The following is a 20,698-nucleotide window of genomic DNA, read 5'->3' on the forward strand; positions in this document are numbered from 1 at the left end:
TTATACTAATCTACACAAATAACGAGCTGAAAATTTGACTTTAATCACGTTCATCTCAACTTGAAAAATACCATCCTTCATCTTTATAATAAATTAAATTATACCTTTATAACGATATAAGCGATACGTTCTCGCGACTTAAAGAAATACAGTGGATATTTTATAATAATTATTGAGATATGTATAATTTTGTATCTTGGACTGGGTTAAATGCGTAGTAGAGATACTTGCATGTGGGTGTCAGTGTGTGGCGTTTCGAAAACAGATGAATGTAAACTATTCAGTGGGTTAACAGTCGAGTATAGAAGAAAGTGCTGAGACGCGTGCAAGTGTGTATCGATGAATATCTCAGAAATCGTCCATAAAATAAACATATAACTATTTTAATATTAATTCCAAGTATAAATTTAGTGTTCCTATAACATTATTTCGGCTATCAAGATCCACAATTCTCAACAATAATAAATATAAAAGTCTTTATTTTGTGAAAATTAGACTGACTTACATCGCTATAATTCTCAACTTTTCAAACGCGTAGTCAAACACTAATAACAATGTTTCAAGATAAACGTGTTCCTAGTTCTCAAAGCCATTGGCGTTTAGTGAGAGATTCTTAATTAACTCCCTTATGCTCGCGGATTAAGCAAGATATGCTCTCTCTGGTGCACCGTCTGAGCATTTTAACAAGTGTATCATTAAGTCCCTTACCGGCATACGTCATAGTGTAAATGAAGGCAGTCTCGTCTCGCGGTAGAAATTTCATTTTCACTTCGAAATAGTACTTCCAAGGGCCGGAAAAGTGCTCTTCAAATGTTGCACAAGGCTTGCCAACGGTTACCAGTTGCGTATCAACGCGACCACGATGGGGGCCGACTTAATCCCAAGCCACCTGGAGGAGTTTCATAGCATTGAAAATTTTTCATTCCCTAGCGCATTCCACGTCGAATATCTGTCCGGAAGTTCGTTTGTCATTCTCCTTTTTCGCGCTTTCTCAAAAAATTCTTCTGTATTTCCAAGCTCTGTCACATATCCTGATACTTGAAAAAAATGTTTTATTTGGTATTACAAAATCTTAATATTTAGCGGGTCTATTTTTAACTTCGTTGTTGCTGTGTTTTGTTATTTAAAGTCGCATCATTTGTCAGGATTACTGTCTTCTGCTATATTCTTTTATTATACTTTCAACTCATGTTGTATTATACTTGTTATTTCAAAATGTTTTATACAACGCGTACAATATACATACATATATATATATAAAAGTTTTCTATGATGAGTGTTGAAATAGGTTTCGTGGGCCATTTTACATCCAACGTTGTATCCACTGAGTACACGCAGCGAAGAGAAACGACAAAGTAGAGTCTACATATGGCGATATTTTTCTCCACAGTCGGGATGAAATCAAAGATATGTTGAACGTATAGATAGACGAGTGTAAGATGGTACAGGTATATATCTACGGAGGGAGTCCGTTATTGGTTGTAAAAACGGCCGAACCATCTGTCCGCAATATGAGACCTCGGTGCACCCTAAAAATCCACTCCTGAGCCATCAATGACGGTAATAAGTCACACAGAGTCCCCTGCTCTGATCTTGTAGTGGTCTGATCGTGCCTGCCAGTGAAATTCAATGACAGAATCCAGCGGTATGGATTCTTTGTTTCTCGAGGCAAACATTGTAGACGACAGTTGTCCAGGCTCAAGAAAGACGATAGCGGGGGACAAACCGAATTTTCTGAGCCTGGAAAATTTAATAGTCGAGGACCTACTGTAAGCAGAGGGAGTAGTTGGGTAAGTTGGGTCTCTAGCAAACATAAGCGCCAATATTTTAGAAGAGCTAGTCCAAAGAACCCTATCAACAATATTTTTTGAAACGAATTACATCCACCCACCCAAGAACTACTTCTCAATCGAACTTGAGAATTACAAAACAATCTTTCCATGCTTGCAGGAAATTGAATTTCTTCCTAATGACTTGACTTAACACTTACCATTCGAGCGATATATTGATTTTTATTGAACCAACAAAATGGAGTTCTGCAAAGTTTGATTGAACAGCATAAAGCTTCACCGCAAGCGAAATGAACGCTAGCTTCAAGCACAAAAAATATAATATTCCAAAATCAGGAGAAAGAACAGCAAATAAGTAGAAGCGTAAATCAGGTTGCATTTGTGCCAGAATTCTCACTTTAGCCATACTTTGAAGTATCAGAGCGCGAATGAAAGCTCTAAATATATATATATATATACACAGTGAGACGAAGGTCGAACGTGAGAAAGTTCACGCGATAAAAAGGAATTCGACCGAGAAGCGAAGCGAAAATTTTGCGGAAAGGGGCAGGTCGAGGCTTTATAGGAACCGTGCCTTAACCCAGGTTATACAGCACTGTATCTCTTGTGGCAGCTGGCTCACATGGCGGAACAACACTAAACTCGAGGCTCTCGTGCCTCGCACGACCCTATCGGGTGGCCGTCTTATTTTTAATAAAAACTCGGCGGCGCGGCGAGATTAAAAAATTCGTGCCGGCGCCACGAGCCACTCGATGGCGTCGTAACTTAAAATTAAGAAAATTAGGGGACCTTCGCGTTGCCACCAACCCCGTATATCACGGAAACTGATCAATTTTTCTTGTCTCCGACAACTTAAATCCCGAAACCTTCTTGTTACCTCGAGAATGATCGAAATTAGGTATGAATTAATTGGATGATGAATTTTTAACAACGCACAAGTGGATTATATTACCTGTGTTGTATGTTAATGAACAAGCGAGTCGAATAATTTATTTCTCTGCAGTAGAATTTTGAAAATAATTTGAAGACACATAAAGGGCAAAGCATAATATTTAGCTTATAAAAAAAGAAGATGCTACAGTTCATGTGCAAACTTTGAATTACCAACATATATACATCGAATTATTCGGAAGTTCATACATGATAAAGATAAGAGAGGAAGACAAACTTTCACATAAAAAGAAATTGAAACAAAGAAAATAAGTATGTAAGCTTCTGCATAGAAACAAAACGTCGATTTATCGTAACATAGCTTCTTAATATAGTCCCGGAGGTATCAGCTCGTCAGAGAACTTTTTCAATATTAGCCTTACCGTAGACAACCGGAGAAAGAGTGATTTTTAACGCGGAATCTTTCCGATATCTCATTATTCTGTCGAGTTCTCGAAAGACCGGAACGTTGCTCGACGAACTTGACGCAATCGATTGTGAAATCCTCGAATATTAATGGAAATTAATTCGTGCCGATTAATTTCTCTTTCTGAGCAGCCCGGTATCGGTATCGATTCGCAATTACACAGGCGATTACTTTATCCGGCAACTCGGAAAATTGATGGAAATTCCTTTGGAAATCAGATCTTCCAAAATCAAGAGAGTCAGCGCGATGTAATATTAGTTACTAGGAGGAGGAGAGGGGGGGGCGTGGAAATTCTCATCAAAGAGATACTACATTTCCTTTTTACTTCCATTTTACTCGTTACTTATGAAAATTAACTATATCGTGATATTTGTTTAACGCGAAGATTAAAAATAAGGATATATTTATATCGTTTAAATCTTTGGTCTTAATATTTTGAGATCTTATGAGTTTGCACTCTGGAAGTCTTTCCCTGTTAGTTGAATTACCGACGGATTTAGGTGGATTAAAGACTTACCTGAAATTCCGTCGTAGGTCCACCATTCGTCCCAACTGGCCTCGGATTCTGTAAAGCAATGAAACACAACTATTATCGAAGTGTTTGGAACTCGGCAACACGCTATGTATTACTTAACTGTTATGTACGATCCATTTATATACAACAAATAATAGAATACTAGAATAATATATTGATGTTCTAATTGGAAAATAATAAACCTGATTTGTTATTTGTTAAACTTGTTATTAGAATAGCGATGATAGTGAAATTAAAAATATAAATTAATAGATCTGTATATCCGAAGCGTGAGAAAGGATATATTTTACAGTTGTACAGTGAATTAATGCATGGTATTTGCCAGTTTCTTAACCCGTATATCTTTAGAAACTTCTGCTACACCGGTGAGAACTTTAAAGTTCCATCAAGCAACGAAGAGCATCGATCAATTGAACTTCTTAGCGTCGAGAAATGATCGATCAATCGATTGATAATAGTGATTCAGAATTGAAACTGAAGCATGCGATCAACAGTAAGACTGTAACTCTTGAAACGAGATATTTTCTTTCAAAAGTTTCTTTCAAGGAATTATACAGCTATGTAATAATTCTATGTTACTTCGTTGCAAGCTGACATTGACGTACTACGTTTCAGTTTATTATCTTTTTCAATTAATTTACATATACAATTAGATTCTTACTTCTTCAAAACTGTGATTGTAGAAAAAAATTGCAAGGGTTCGGTCGTGAATTTGTCAATATTTCATGAAATTTGAAGAAACTGATGCGTTTGTGATACTGTGATAACAATATATTTGTTGAAGCCCGGGAAATTTTTCAATGTCTCTACGTTCACGCAAAACTTAAATATAAGGAAAGGAAGCCAGGTCACAGTTTCAAAACTCCGTAAAACATTTAATCTCTGGGCTCGATAATCACAGAGAAAGCACCATAAAACCAGACTAACCAGCGTCCGTTTTCGAAGCCTATGAAATTTCAAACGCCTTCTGAGAAAGCAACATAGGATTCCTAAACGTAACAGCACGAGATCGTTGATTCCATCGTAAAAACCTTCTTCAAATTTCCATTCAAAAAACAGAAAAAAGTGCCCGATACTCTTCGCATCCAGCCATATACACTCCATACAGAGAAAAGAAAAACAAAAAAGAAAAAAAAAAGAAATGCTGGAAATCTGCAAACGCGATGAGAGATCGGATCGGAAACGGTAATCGTTAAATCGCTTAAAATTCAGCGAGCGAGAGTGTCTCGTCTCGGAGCACTCAACGTCCTCATAATTGAATTCTCATTCCACGAGGAACACTTTATCTTCCGCATTACCGCGTCCCTTTCCATATTCATTACTTTTTCCGCCTCGAAACAGCCGGCCGGTGCTGTCGGGAGCCAGGGCTCGTCGTTTTTTCTATATGCAAATCATCCGGCGTTCCATCCGTGGCGAACGTTTTAATGCCCTAAGCGTATCGAATAGTTCGAGATTCTCCCTCGAACAATTATTGCTTGGAGCTCCGGTTTTCTAGTCGACCCTCGTCCACGTGCGCACGTCAAACCTTCTCTCTTCTCCTCCATCGTTTCTCTTCGCTCTATTACTCTATGTCCTTCTCCAACATTCTCTCTATCTAGCTTTCCGCTCTTGCCACCACAGTCGTCAGACTCTCGGCCTGACCAAAGCGCGACTCATTCCACTTCCGACGGTGACCCATATTCGATTATCTGGATGCATGCCATCCAACCCCGCACGGGCAAACTAATTGCCTCAAATTGGAAAACTTTCTCGGCCTGTCCTGATCTCCGCCCTCTCCTCTCGCCATTGTCAATCTCCCATGCTTCTCTGTACCGTGTCCTATCTCGATGCGAGCCATGATCGTTTCACATCCTTGTTCTCTTAATTCGCGATAGAGTTCATCGGGTTTGTTACGGATACAGTGCGGATAATTACGCAAATTTATATTTTTACGAATGTAATTGAAAAAAACTGAACGCAGATGTAAATTTGTTTTACCTACTAAATATCGTAACAAATACTACGGTAAAGCTATCTCATACGTTTTTGCGTATTATGTGCACTTTGTGCATTTTCCAACGAACGCTACGAAGGTGTATGCACCAACAAATTTTCTGCTTCAAAAAGTGTTTGATGGGAAGAAAATGAAACCGTAATTCATCAATAAATATATAACTCTTCATCGATAAATCTTGGAAATAAATTATTTTCACCAATGAGAAAACAAGTGCGCTTGAACAATTTTCCATTGAGTTCTGTTTTTTCAATTAGTTCCTAAAATAAAGGAAACGTCGTGTCGTTCCTTTAAACGATCGAATGGTCAAAGGTTCGAAAAATAAGAGTTCGTATAGTGCCAGGACAAAAAAGAAAGTTATTTAATTGCGTCGAATTGCGCAACGAGGGACGAACCGCTTTTGCCGTCGTTTACGTAGCAGCGTAACGAGCGCTGTTAAACATCGAAGGAGAAATGAACCGTGGTCCGTTTGGCGGAAGGCAAGAAGGAACCGCTTGTCGATGAAACGTTTCTACAGAATGCACAGACTAGACGGTTGGCGCGTGTACGAGGACACGAGCAACCAAAGGGAGAAGAAGTAAAACGAAAGGACGAAGAATTTAAACGAAACAGCGGAACGAGGATGGCTTCTTTTCTATTTCGCCCGCGGTAATTTCACTTTAATTATGCTTTTTACATCTTCGCAAAACCTGTTTGCAATTTCCTCCTCGGCTACCGTTTCAAAATATTTCTCGTATGTTCCGAAGATCGAACTTGAAACTTTCCTTTTTTCAGTTTTTCATTCTCTTCTCTTTTATTATCCAGCTGAATTGACTTTATAGTAACTGTTAACATGTTCAGCCTGTCATTCTGTCATGAATAGTCGAATTTAATTTAATCGAGTCTAATTATACTATAATATCTTCGATTTTTTCCCACACTATTTCTGATATAGAACGTTTCGTGAAATGGACGTTTTAGGAAATAGCGAAGCTAGTTTTAAACTATCGATATGATGTTTAAAATTTCTGAAATAGGTTTGAAAGATACCCGTATGTTTATTAATTGGTTTTGAAACATGAATACGAAAGTATATTGCAAGTAATATATTGTTAACTTACTGAAATTTAATAATTACGTATTTAAATAACATTTTAACAGTTTGTAATCTTAGATATTCCAGTTACGATTTTATATTAGCTCTTGCAAGACTTGCTCGAGGGCAGAATTAATTTTAGATTGAAGCAAGATCGAATTAATTTCTTACTAACTATCGCAAAGGCTTAGTTCATGCAATATTGCACTACTGTGAACTTCTATCGCAAGTGGCCTGGGACAGCGCTTCGGGGAATTCGAAGTGTATTATCCCATAGAAATAAGTTTAGTATCCAGTTTCTACCAGGTCTAAGTATTATCTCTTGCCTATCTCTCACGTCAACTATTTTATTTGAAAAACCACTTTCTCAAAAATTGCACTACCAAATTACTCCATCGATACTCCATATATCATATTACCAGTAACTTAGAAAATCATGTTAATATTGCACACATTAATGGAAATGAATAGCGATAGGAAAACTAAAAATACTATAATATTCGAAATGTTGAACAAAGTCAAACTTTCTCATGTTCGTCATAAATTCCTTCGCGCGATGTAAATTTTATAACAGTACCTATTTCTTAATAAGAGAAAATAATACAGAACTCCATAAAACGATAATTACTATGAGAAACACAAACTCAGAAAAGTAAACACTGTGTAAGATTTCAACAAGTTTCGCACGTAATATATTCATAAACATTTCCGATAGTAAGTGTTCGAATACTTTCGCGAGTCGCTGTACCTTCTGGACTAAAATCCTGCACATCAAACATTCAAAAACCTAAATTGTACCGTGCTCGATAAACAGCCATCCCACTATTCCACGATTCGTTTTCCACTTTCCATGCTCCTCCTGCTCCCCCATGTCACTCCTTCCTCAAGCAATTGTAACAGCAACCGTGTCGTCGTCCAATTTTCAGCGAGCGAATCCCGGGCTCCATCGACTCCATCGAAAGGAAACGTAAATACGCTTAAAAGTCACTCGAACGAACCGAGGATGGAAAGCCTGGAAAGCAGGTTAATCGCGTGGCCTCGGGCCTTCACGGGACTTCCGACGTCGTTCGTGTATCTCTTCCGGCATTCGGTCCGCGTAGCAAATCTCGACGAAAATAAGCGCCTACGGAAGGATGAGCGAGGGCTCGAGAGAGAAGGAATTAATAATTTCCGCGCCGCGGAGGATCGTCAGCGCGACCCCAACTCTCCAGTCGCGCCGTTATAATTATGGTTAACCGAAATTTCTATATTCAACGACGGCCAACCGAGTGGAGGAGCCGCGTAACTGCCTGGGACCTGGAGACGTTGTTAACTTTAATGGCGAAATTATGGTCGGATTAAACGGGGCTCGCTCCCAGCCCAGATAGCTGCCGAGACCTACGTTTTCGCACTTTCTCACCAACAATCAACGTTCCACCGCAAATAACACTTTTTGTTGTCCCGCGGACCCTCGCACGAGTAGCTCGGTATTTGCGACTTTTAACAAAGCAAAGTAATGATAATACTTCTTCGTATCTCTGAGCGCTTTACATTCACGACAAATATAAGATTTTCGACCGAACATGTAAGGCAATAAGAATTAGAAGAATATAAGATCACATAAGTAGAATAGTTACTTACTTGTCAAACGCGTTATTCTTAACTGTCTATTCGCAGCAAATGTAACTATCCTAAGATTTTTAGTCAAAGATGCAAGCCAATAACAAGAATTAAGACGCTGTAAGATCAAATAAGTAGAATAATCGTATACTGATTAGACACGTTACTCTTTTATTCGATTATCAAAATACATGAGACGTATCCTATTCTAAACAATTACCCTAAAACGAAGTATGTTAAAAGTGTCGACAAAAAATCTAGAACTAAAAAATGGCTGAGAAATTACATCCGTATCACAGGCCCGGTTGAAAAGTAACTATTTCTAACGCCCTGACACACTTTTTATTAAAACCAATTCCATGACAGCACGCGAGATCAAGTTTCTGCTCGTCTCACACCTTTCCTCGCCCTTCGTCACCAGCAGTAAAGAGGTTTATTAGCCGCGTGGCACTCGCTTCTTCCCGTAACTTCCGTGCCCGGTTTTAGCGCTTCCCGCTGTCTGTTTTTAACACCGTAGGTGCTCTCGCTCAGCGGCATTGTAATTCCAGTATTATTCGTTCAGCCACGATAAGAAAGGTAATTGCGAAATTGCCACACCTGTTGTCACATTCTAGCCTAGTGTGTTCAAGTGTTGGTTAATGGGAACAGCAAGACACTTTGCCGACTGTGTGGAACGACGCTCTTCACTCTCATTTGACGGATATTTTCCGACATATCATGAGAAGAGAAGTTTCTATTGGAAGTTAGTTCGTTGGTGTTTGACGGATAAATTGTTCAAGTCGTTGAAATTGTTGAGTGAGGTCTATTATCGGATAACTAGATTTCAATATTTTAAGCATGAAATTATTCTTTTGGATCAGATTGTCGAATATCTTTTGATAACTGTTGGGTTGCTACGTAGCAATAGATATCGGTTTTCAGATAAATGGTTTCAAAAATTATATTGTAATTTGTTTCAAGAATGTAAATTTTTTATGAAAGCAACAATCGTCTTGACCCTTCTTTTTTATTGAGAACGATATTACAAAATTGTTGTTTAACGTTCTTGTTGTTTCGATCACAATTTTAACGGGATTATATTCGTAAAGAAAAATGAGTCAGAGAATGGCGTTTTGAAAGAAATAAATTACATAAAGAACACGAGAGGCAAAAACTGACGGCGTGTACTCCTTAGAAAAGTGCTGGCTTTTCCACAAAATCGTGAACATCGGCTAATTATTTCGGTGCTTGAAATTCGAGAATGTAACCGCAACTTCGAGAAGCGGAAACACGCAACTGGGCAAACTAACGCATCGAACCTGTTAACTAGAGGTTTCGTTTCAACTCGGCCCGTTCGTGCGTTCGATCGCGTGACTTTTCCACGTTTTAACCGCTGAATCGTTGAAGTAGCTTCGCCGCTAGGGCTGTTTCATCAATACTACCAATGATAATAACGTATCTACCAGCAATAATTACGGTCAGAACAGAACATTCTCCGCAACATATCGAATAGATACTGTGATTTCGTTGTCGATGAAATTGTCGTTGAAATATCAAGGCAACTTCTGTCTCCTTTGCCTCCTTTCCATTTTTTTATCGGCGCTGTATCGCAGTCATAAAGCGGAGATTTCTACGCATGAATCGTGGAAGAAATTGCCTGTGTAACTCGAAGTTATTGTGCCCACGGGGTTTCCTTGACTTTAGAGAACTTTACCTAGCGGATGTAGGTCAGTATGTATGTACTACTTTCATCAACAGATTGTGACGGTAATGAATGAACGAATGAAGCATTGAAGATTTTGGAGATTTAAAAAACCAAAGCGACTGATCGAGTAATTTACGAAGGATATCGAAAAGTTTTGCGAATAATTTGTAGATTATAGATATATGTGTTAAATATATGGTACACTTATACTGTACGCGTGAAAGTGTATGTGAGCGTTGAAGGATGTCCAGGTATCAGTTGAGGCAAAAGCGATTAAAAGCGGTTAGAAGTTATTAACCCCTTAACCTACAATTTACGTTCGAGAATACCCGTATTATTTACGTTTGGCCCGATCATCGTACTACGGGCTATGCCCGTATACTATGTTGTAGGTTAAAGGGTTAAAAGCCGTTAGAAGTGATCAGAAGTAATCAGAAGAAAAAAAAACAAAACGAGTAGGTTATCGAGTCCTTCAGAGAGTAACGTACATGCAGAGTTGAATAATCTGCAAATAAATTTTAAACTATTTGTTTTTCCAAATCCTCTCTATATCTTAACAATATGTATACCTATAGTTATTTTAGTCAGTTTCGATATAATCGTGACCAACGTAACCGTAAATCGTCTCATAACAACGCTAATCAAATTTCCAAATTTTTCGTAAAACAGTATAAAATATTTAAAACTTGTTACGATTATTGAAAAATTATAGTAGACTGTACTTTATTTAGTATCTTACACTATAAACATAACAATAAAAATCATAAAGCGTATGAAGCAAGATAACCAGAATGCAAAACCAGACAAGAGTATTCAATTTATAACGAATATCAACAGTTATCCTAATACTTATGACGAACAGTGTAAATATCTCTTAGCTCGCTAGAAAACAACTTGTATTAGGTTGTCCGAAAAGTTTCTTTCGTTTCACAAAGTGATAACAGATGAACAACAATTTCTCTTTTATATTATTTTATTGAACTAGGTGTGATCCATTTCGTCTATTTCTATTATTATGTTCGTGCATAATTCAATAAACTAATATAAAACAAAAAACACTGTGCGTCTATTATTTCCTTATAAAACAAAAGAAACTTTTCGGACAACCTAATACATACAAGAACGTCAGCTCGTTACTTTCATCTGCAGATCCGTCTACGTCCTTTCGTGAACACACATCAAGTCCCGTTCGTGGATGCATTAAAATATTTCACGCAATATTTCTGCTTTGCACGAGCCTCTTGCGGCACACGGCTATTCATTTTCCCGTCGGCTTGGACGAATTGTCGGTTGTTTAATTATGATAGCCGGGCCGTATCAAGCACACGAGTCGAAAGAAAAGTTGGCTGAAACGAGGAAATGAAACGAGACGGGAAAAGAGGGTGAAAGAGATGGCGTGATCCGTAGTTCCGTCTCGCCTTCCGCACCCACCGTAATATGATTTCCCTTTCCGCGCTCGCGTTTTTCGCATTTCGCTTAAACGAACGCCTCTGAATGGCGATGCTGACCCTCCGCCACCACTTAATGTGCCCGTTGCCTCTTTAGCGGCCGACGACGTGGAAACGTAATCAACAGGAAGCTCGTACACGTTGCCTTCTGGATATTTCGTCTGAAATTTTCTGGACGTTCGTCCGCGCCGTTTCTGTCTCAGATGACCTCCATTCGATCATTTTCCTGGTTACGAAGCTTCGTTTCCCTTTTCTCGTTTTGTTTGTATGTACGTGTTTTCTTTAAATTTTATTCTGTATTGTTGTAATGACGAAGAAAGAGAATCGTAACGACAAAGAAGGAGAGAAAAAAGGGAAACGCGTTTCGAGATCAGCTAATAGATTCGTCAGAAAGGCTTTTTAAAAGGAATACTTTCTTTTACGTCCTGTAAGGGAAGTACAAAACCTTTGAGTTACCCTAGTATTTACTTGAAGCTTCGTACATTGGTAGATTTCTCTGTTCTGTTGATGAATATAACTTAATACGAGGTAAGTTACTTAAAAATTATCTTTCCACCACTTTGGAATACGTAAATTGGCAATTTTACAGTGTTCTGCCATTTTTACAAAAATTATATATTTAAGTATAATAATAATTTAATATAAATAATTAGTATAATAATAATATACTAATTTAAATATAGTAATAGTTTACAGTAAAAACGCTGCTTCATATGCATTGAATGCATTGATAAAATGTTGAAACAGTGAATTAATTCCTGTCGTAGTATAACAACATCCCTGCTACTTAACTACTATCGATTCCTGCAAGAACGAACTAAAGGATACGAAAATCGTGTACGAAGATTCATTCGTGGACAATAATAATGTAAAAAAAAAAAGAAAACGGCGCATGGGATTAAACGGTACGGGGAAAACGACGGCAGAAGAACGTAGCTGCATCGTGGCGGGAAAAATGAATATAATTTCAGGACGAGCAACTCGCATATTACCCTTGCAATATCCGGAGAGTTTTCTTAATCTGGACTTCGCCATGATGCGAATACGAATTAAACTCTGCCACTGTCCACGGCTTGAGCCCTTTATAAGCTTTGGTTCCTCTCTATGCGCCACCGTTACAAGAAAAAGAGGATTTAGAGAAAGATCACGACATGTAATACGACCTCTCCCTCCTTTTTTCTTTCATCTTAAGCCTTCAAGGGAAGACGATACGCAGTGCGAGAAAGGATAATGCGCGGTTTACACACGAAAAAGATCTAAGCAACGCTGTATAAAACTGCTACCTTCCTCGATCCGTATACTTCCGCCAGCCGAAACAGGATTAATCCAAGAAGCGCGAGCGTATAATATATTACGCTTTTAATTGCCGTCTTAGCTCGCCAACTTACATCTCGTGCTGTTCCTTGTACGTTTTAATATTTTCTATTTTCCCTTCTTCATCATCCGCTTTTCACCTCGTGCATCCTTCTTTTCTATTCTACGCCTTTATTGCCCTCTCCCGTTAGCAGGTCCTTGAATACGGTGGCTGTAGGAGCTCTAATTTTATAAGAAGCATGAAACTTCATGTTTTCAGGTGAAATTATATTTTTCGTTTAATCCTTTTGTTCCATAGGTATAAACGTTCGTATGACTATTACGCGACAAGTACAAATTATTCACACGATCATTTCAAGATTTGAAAACGTTATGCTCATCGTTCTACAAGTTCAACAGCTACAAATATCTGTCTGTTTGACTTTTCTGTCAACTACTTCCTCGATGTTACACTTCTTCAGCTTGAGCAATAGAACTTGGCACGAGTTCTCAGAACATTATACGTATACGTAAGCGAATGCTAATTCACAATTTAGTTTTGCCATGTGCACAATTTTTGTTAAATATAATTTAAAAATTGTACTCGTGCTTCGATAAAGTACTATGACGAAGTTATATTCGATGAATGCCATAAGAAAACTGTTCCTACTCCACGTAACAACATCTCCAAACATTATGCTAATCGTAAATTCCATACCACAAAAGCTCACAAAAAGGTCTATCATAATCAACTCACGAACACTCACTGAAACAACTCGAACGAGTCGCTCGCTGTTCGAACGCGTATCCTCAAAGGCTGCAATTCACGAGCAACTGTTCGAGAAATCGAAAGTGTACACAGTGGATGAATACAGTCGCGTAATCACCGGATCTACACCTTTCTCGATCGGCAAATTGTCGGGCTTGTTACACGAGCAATTGGTGGAAACCGTTTCGCCTTCGTCGCCCATTATCCCGCTTTTCTCGAACGCTTTTTCCCTAAGGGAGAGACCTCTTCTCGCGCACTCGCCCTTTCACCACTCGCGTACTCCAACACACGCGCGACCGTAAATTGCCCTTAGGTCGGCAGGAATAATTTTCCAGTGAGTTTTTAATAATTCATGGTAAGCGCGGACCCCGAGGTGTCGGATTATTAGGGCAGAAGAGAATCGCAGGATACGGGGGAACGTTCACTTGATGGTTTACCGCTTAATAATTCGACGGGTGGCGAGTTCTGCTTAGGGTGATCGAAGGGTAGCTTCAAACGGAGGGCTTGCGATGTATGGAAGAAAGAATTAAGAGCCTATAGGTAGATGGTGACAACGTTGTTTTGCAAAATTTAATAAAATATTAGAACACCGTTGCTGATTCGTTTGGAATTGGATGGAAGTAACGTTTGAGGATGTGGAAGATTCGTTTACGAATTTTTCTATCTTTCAGATTATCTTCGCTTGGTCGTTGTGTAATTATAATTGATTTGGAGTATTTATTCAGATATTTTGGGGCTGCTTGTTCATTTATTTATGACTGAGTAGAAATAATATTTAAAAATTCGAAAGGCTGACTTTCGTCGAATTTTATATTTTCTAGAGAATATTTTTCAAATGACACAACTCAAGTTTTTGATACAAAGCTTTATATACTAAACACATAATATATACGTCGAGGATACGATAACTCGTCTACGATTCGATACTTTAAATCGTAAAGCGAGAAAAATTGCAATAAAAAGGGCAAAAAAACCTAGGGAACTTGACTGATGAAATTCGAATCGAGGCTGCCACTATGCGAAAATTAATTCAACGCGAGGGAAAGTGAACACGTGGTGCCTACTTTGAACGAGAGAGCAGGATCGAATAGAAAGTCGAGGATTAAGGAAAAACGTAGCAACTGTTCACCCACCGGACGTCGGATGCCAGACGAATTAAAAGCCGTGGTCCTTCGATAATTTAAGTAAATATCACGTGATACAAATGAAAAGCACGTGAGCCTGATACCGATTAAACACGATATCGATCGTCGAGGCCGTACCGAAATTACAGTCCACGGGACCCGGCTGGTTTCTCTCTTCCTCTGTGTTTCGGCCAGATAAGACTGGGCAAATAACGGTGTAGATACTATCGGTTCTGCCTTTCTTTTATCAACGGGCATATCAAATAAGTCTATAACTAACCGTGCAGACCGTATCTCTGTGCCGGGATGCCTGTAACCACGCTCAGACTTACGGTGCACGAAACATTTTCGTGTTATTAATTGGAGCCTGGTATACGACTGATCTCGAGCAGAAAATTACCGACATTGTTCCCAGCATTTCGATAGTACGGACGGTCGTTTACTTGTGCGACGATAAACAGATCTGGGATTTATGAAAATGTTCGTTCTTCGATACGAAAGTCGAGTTTCTATGAATAAGGGGAATTGAATCGAACGGAAATTTTCGAAGGAATTAGATTCTTAGAAAAAGGAATCTTCCGAAAATAGTCTGCTTCTGAATGAAATCCACTTTTTATAAATTTCTTAATTTTGGTGAGCGAATACACGATTAGCGGTTAATTGCTGACATTCAAATGATTTATCTTGATGGAGCTGATCTGACTTGTACGTGGTTCAATTGTGATCGATTAAGGTGTAATTAGGGTTTGGAGAATCTCGTGAGCTGCCTGATGTTGTTGAAGAGTAAATCCAGAAGAAGAGGTAGAAGTTAAATACCAATCACTTCACGGTTCTACTGACGATCATAACTTCGAAACGAAGTAACTGCTAGAATTTCGGGCAGAAAACGAAATATCGTAGATAAATAGCAAATTTTTATACAGATTTATATTTCCATGGATATAACGAAGAAATGGGGATATAAATAAATATCTATTTGAGTTTCTAAATATTGCCTGCTCGATATAATATATACATATATAATATCAATTCAATGGAAGAAACAAGAGTCATATCTTTAAACTAATTTAATACACTTTGAAATTTATCTTAAATACAATTTTAATACATCTAAAAAACAATTGTTAAGGAGTAACCTGTTCTCATCCTTCCAAAAAAAAAAAAGAACAAGAGAAACCACTAATTTTGCTTTAAGAGACAAAATATATTGCTGATAGAAGTAATAATATTTCTCAATTGAAAACTACTTCACTGATCTTTCCAAGTATTAATCATCCATTCCTCCAGCCCTATTTCCGCCGAAAGTAATCCTAATTCCAGGAGAGAAATAAAATACGAAACTGAAACTGCCACGGGAAGTGCCACCAAACAAATTCTCTCCGTGGGCGTAAAATGAAAGAGCTGCACGTACAAGAAAGAAGCGGAGAAGGAAAGAACAAACGAGCGTACGGAAGAAGGGAGAGAGTAGGAGAACAAAGAGGGTGCCCAAACGAGTGGTCAAATGTAATTTAAAGAAGGAAGCCTCTCCCACTCGACCCTCCATCCCATCCTCGGGCAACGACCAGAAAAGAAGGCAGAAAGTTCAGGCTAGTTTACAATTCAGCCCGCATAGAGCAACTCTTCCGTACCCATTCTGACTAACCCTCTATCACCTTGCCTCCGCAACACTACGTCACAACCCCTCCTGTTTGGCTTCGTGAACTTAGGCGTGGTACGCGTTCTATCAGCCTCGCGAGCGCACACGTACACGTGGCCACGCTTTACAACTTTCATAACGATGCATCGATCTACGAATATTACACGTACGCGCTGTTTCTGCGCGGAACAAACATATTCAGATACAGTGGCTATAAAAATTATTCCTATCATCGTATTTGTCATAGCGTTTATATGAGAATTAATTAAGTACAAGTATATTAACTTTTATATCATTTCGTAGTAATACTTTCGTACGACTATGTAGATTTGATACCATGAAAACGAAATGTGGAATCTTATGACCTAAAGTTCTATTGGAAACTAAGATTACGTATAGATGTCTTTTTATAGCCACCGTACAAGTATTTTAAATTTATAATAAATAATAAAAAGAATTTGTAAATCTGTTTGAAGAATACAGGTGACCTTAAAATCGTTAAAGTGTCACCGTTATCAGTATGGATATACGTCATTATACATCAGATTATGTATATTATTTGAAAATATTTTAATTTTCATTAACGAAATCTTTTTCTATCTTTTATTGTTTCAGAGCTCCGGCCTGTCCCGCTTATCGTCGAGAACGGGAAGGATTTCACTTGGGACGGCACAAAGGAAACAGGGATCTGTCTTCGTTCACGCGATCGGATTAATTTGTGTGACCGTCTCGGCAAATAGTATGCTGTCGTCGAAAAATACGTGTGAGATGGAACGTGTTCCTTGCTGTCCGATCACTTAGATCCTCATTCCCTCTAAGCGAAATCTTTTCAGCCCCTTATTGTACGTAAAACACAGATGTATATAATTTTTATAATAAAATATAATTAATTTTAATGTATATAATTTGTATGTATATAATAATGTGTATATTTCAAATAAAAACGGATAAATGAAAACAATTTCGAAAGTTTTTATTTAAAGTACCGGACGCTAAAATAAAATAACGATGCACAAGTAAAAAAAGTAGAACTTGTCAAACAGCAGCTGTCTTTTAAAAACAGTGAACTCAGCAAAAAAAAAAAAAAAAAGAAAAGAGAGAAAGCAGAACAGTTCTTCGACCACTTATAACGCAAGATTAATAGAGGCGTCTTGCACGGTGTTTCGCATCGTAACTCGAACAAGAACGGCTGAATGTCTCCTCGCGTGAAAACTTTCGCAGCGAACATTTTTCTCGCCCTGAGCCGTATGTAGGAAAAAGAAGCAGCGTCGACGAGAGTACTTCAGAAAGAAAAAAGAGAAAGAAACGACGAGAGTAGCGCAGCTGACCTCGCGATTATGCTACGTAGTATAATCATGCGGACGTGTTTCATCTTGCGGCGTGGAATACAATTGTTTCAAATATGAGGCGCGCGTCATGAATTAAACGATATTCATTAAGCGGATAATCGCGCCAGCTAACTATTCAGAGACCGAGTGCCACGGATCCGCCGCTAAAAGTTAGCCGAACCGCTTCCGGCGCACCGTCATTTTACCCCTTTCAACTTTTGTCTCGCTAGTCTTTGAATCAAAGTGCAATTCGAGGTTGGACCTTTGACAAATGTCGACTCTTTCTTCGAATGGTTCTAGTAAAAATCAGGTCTCGAAGATATGGTTCAAGAATTTCTTTGTTGCAGTAAAAGTGATTAACTTTTAGTAGGAATCATTGGATCACGATTCGTGATGATATACGATAGTTTAAATTATGTTTAAGTTGGGCTACATAATTTTAGAATGTTTAGAACGTTTAGTGTGTATATATATGTAGTGGAGTATAAATAAAATTAATTGTCGTAATTACTTAGTAAAAGAGAACGTTTAGTGGGAAAGGAAAAAATTATAGTTAAGTGCGATTTCCAATTTCTATTTCAGTTTAGATGCGAAAAGTTATTTTCAGATTATAATTTTATCTCGAACAATAAAGGACACAAATGAAGTTAATATATAATATTTTATCCTCAAGCGCAAAATAGTTTTCATTCTACCGGCATGGTTCTTCTTTGTGTGCTCGATCTTTGCGAAACTAGTTAAAACAACGAAGTTTGTTGTAGCAAAGTAAAGCTTCCTTGATTTCCTATCTTGAATCTCTAAAAGCCGCGAACTCGAGAAGAACTGAACAGCGCGAAAACACAGGTATCCAATACACTGTTGCAGTAAGTAATTCGAGTAACGTGTCGTGAAGTTTGTGTAAATAGATCAATCAGTTCGAAGGCGAAGTAAGAAGAAAGAGGAAAAATGCGGAAAGTTCTCCATCCATCTTAATATCGTTCATGTACAGGAGTGAAGATACTTTTTAGACGTTGAATTAAAGAAATTTTCTGTTCATTTATATAACGTTTCACATACGAATTTTCTATTCGTATGAAGATTTAACTCACCCCCTGTCAATTCTGATCAAGATTCTGAGACTAATACAACAAATGTCTAATTTACAACTTCATTCAAAATTTTGCATGCACAACTTATAACATAAGAACCTTTTCGTTTGGAGGATCGCCAATACAATGACATACAAAATTCTTACTAAGAATCTCCTGTTTTCATTTTAAAGCTATACATGTAATATCGTAGATTTCTGTAAATCTCAGTATCGAATAAAAGAAAATTTCTACTTATTCCTTAAAAAAAAAGTGTAATAATCGATCGAAACGCAGAAACTAATCGTACGAACGCGCAGCTTACGGCGAGAATGCTTTACTCAAGATTCTCGATAAAATACTTTTCGTGAGATTCCTATAAACCTGCAGTCATCATGCACAATTTACAGTATGCGAAATTTTCCACGCCCATTCTTCCGATTCTCATCTTAAGCAACGGGTGCTGCGAACGTAGCAGTTCGCACTCACCATAGAAAATTGGTGGCGCGGCAGGGGTGTTCGCGGGTTAGGTGGAGGATAGGTCGTAGGATAAAAGGTCTGAGCTGGGTTTACGCCGCGTCATCAGCGTAATTGTATGCGAGGGAATAAACAAAACTATAAAGCTCGCGGTTCGGATTACTTTTCCGCAACTTTCCACCCCTTCCCCTAACTAACAACCATCCCCTTCCTTTTTTTTCTATCTCTTTCCAACGCGGACAGAAGGCTATCGTTGCCGGTTACTCCTCTCTGCTCCTCTTTTCCACGGTTCTCCCCTTTCTCAGCCGCTTCTTAGCCCCCTTTCTTTCTCTCTTTTTCTCGAGTGGAGGCCCGGTCTGGTGCATCGTGGAAGTTTATGTCTGAGAGTCGCGTGTGTGTGGACGAACCGTACGCTCTCGCCAGTTTGCTTTCCTTAATGTACGAACCCGGGTACGTGGGAGAGCAAAAGATAGAAAGAGAGAGAGAGAGAGAGAGAGTTAGGAAGGAACGTGCACACAGGCAAGCTCTCAACGAATCTCAACGTCCTCTCTCGACGGTTGCTTTTTATTTACTCCATTTCCTCCTTTGTTTACTCAACGGCTCGTCCCCTTTTGAACCCAGGTTTCTTCTTTCATTTCTCTTTCTCTCCGGTTCACCATCGCCGGCGTTTTCTTCGAGCATCGCCGGCGGCGGTGGCGCACAGGGCCGAATCAAACGATCTCGACACCCCAGCCGGAACAGACCAACCACCCATCCCCGGGGGCCGGCCAATGGGATTAGAGGACGATCGGGAGTGAAAATACTCTGCCGGGTCAGAAAAGCCCTCGATTCCACTAGTCTCGCTGCTTTAAACAGGTCGCCGAGAGAAAGATGCCTCGCGATAAGCCCAGATTCTCTGCTTTAGAGCAGATCTCGCTCCCTCCTTTAGACGATATCTCGGTGAATCGTCGCGAAGATTTCGACACGTGGCGAGAGCTTCGTGCCTCTAATAAAGGTGCAAGATCTTCGCAGTACGATTTGGTAATTGATGACATTAGAGACTGAAAAAGTGGATTTTTGTGAGAGGGATCTCGCACCGGTAATAGAAAGACGAATTCTTTCGTGCAAAGAGCCAGGAAGTGATAGAAATGTTTGTATCATTGGTTTTACAAATATGCTAAGATCTTTGCTTGATATAATATATCATCCTTGAAGTAATCCTTGAAGAACGTGGTTGTTCGGATCTGTGATATTCAAAGTGCAAATTATTTCGGTAATACGGCGGTATTGGGATTACTAGAATAAATAGAACGATCGATTATTTGGAAATTTAGGAGGATGCTATGTAAAATAAATTGACAAGAAAGTCTGAATCTTTTCCCTAGATAATCATTCTCGACTCAAGGTACTCATTGATATAAATTTGATTGAAAAGGAATTATTCGGTATAACGTCAAGGAAAACGCGAATGTTTCTACAGTCCTCGTCAAAGATACTGTGTTATAGCTCATAACATAGCTTGTGATATGATCCACGCCACTGTG

The 20,698-nt window shown here is 38.7% G+C and overlaps 1 protein-coding gene across 3 annotated transcripts in view; it reads right to left on the reverse strand.

Annotated features, from left to right (window-relative positions):
• CARPA (Carbonic anhydrase-related protein A) overlaps positions 1-20,698 on the reverse strand; it is a 226,296-nt gene that overhangs the window by 100,658 nt on the left and 104,940 nt on the right. For all 3 annotated transcript variants that reach the window (XM_033334282.2, XM_033334284.2, XM_033334283.2), the window contains exon 2: positions 3,665-3,712. In XM_033334282.2, coding sequence (XP_033190173.1) covers positions 3,665-3,712 — 48 coding nt within the window. The remainder of the gene's footprint in view (positions 1-3,664; positions 3,713-20,698) is intronic.

Source organism: Bombus vancouverensis, chromosome 4 (assembly GCF_051014615.1).
Source record: "Bombus vancouverensis nearcticus chromosome 4, iyBomVanc1_principal, whole genome shotgun sequence".
In the NCBI taxonomy this organism is placed as follows: Eukaryota; Metazoa; Arthropoda; class Insecta; order Hymenoptera; family Apidae; genus Bombus; species Bombus vancouverensis.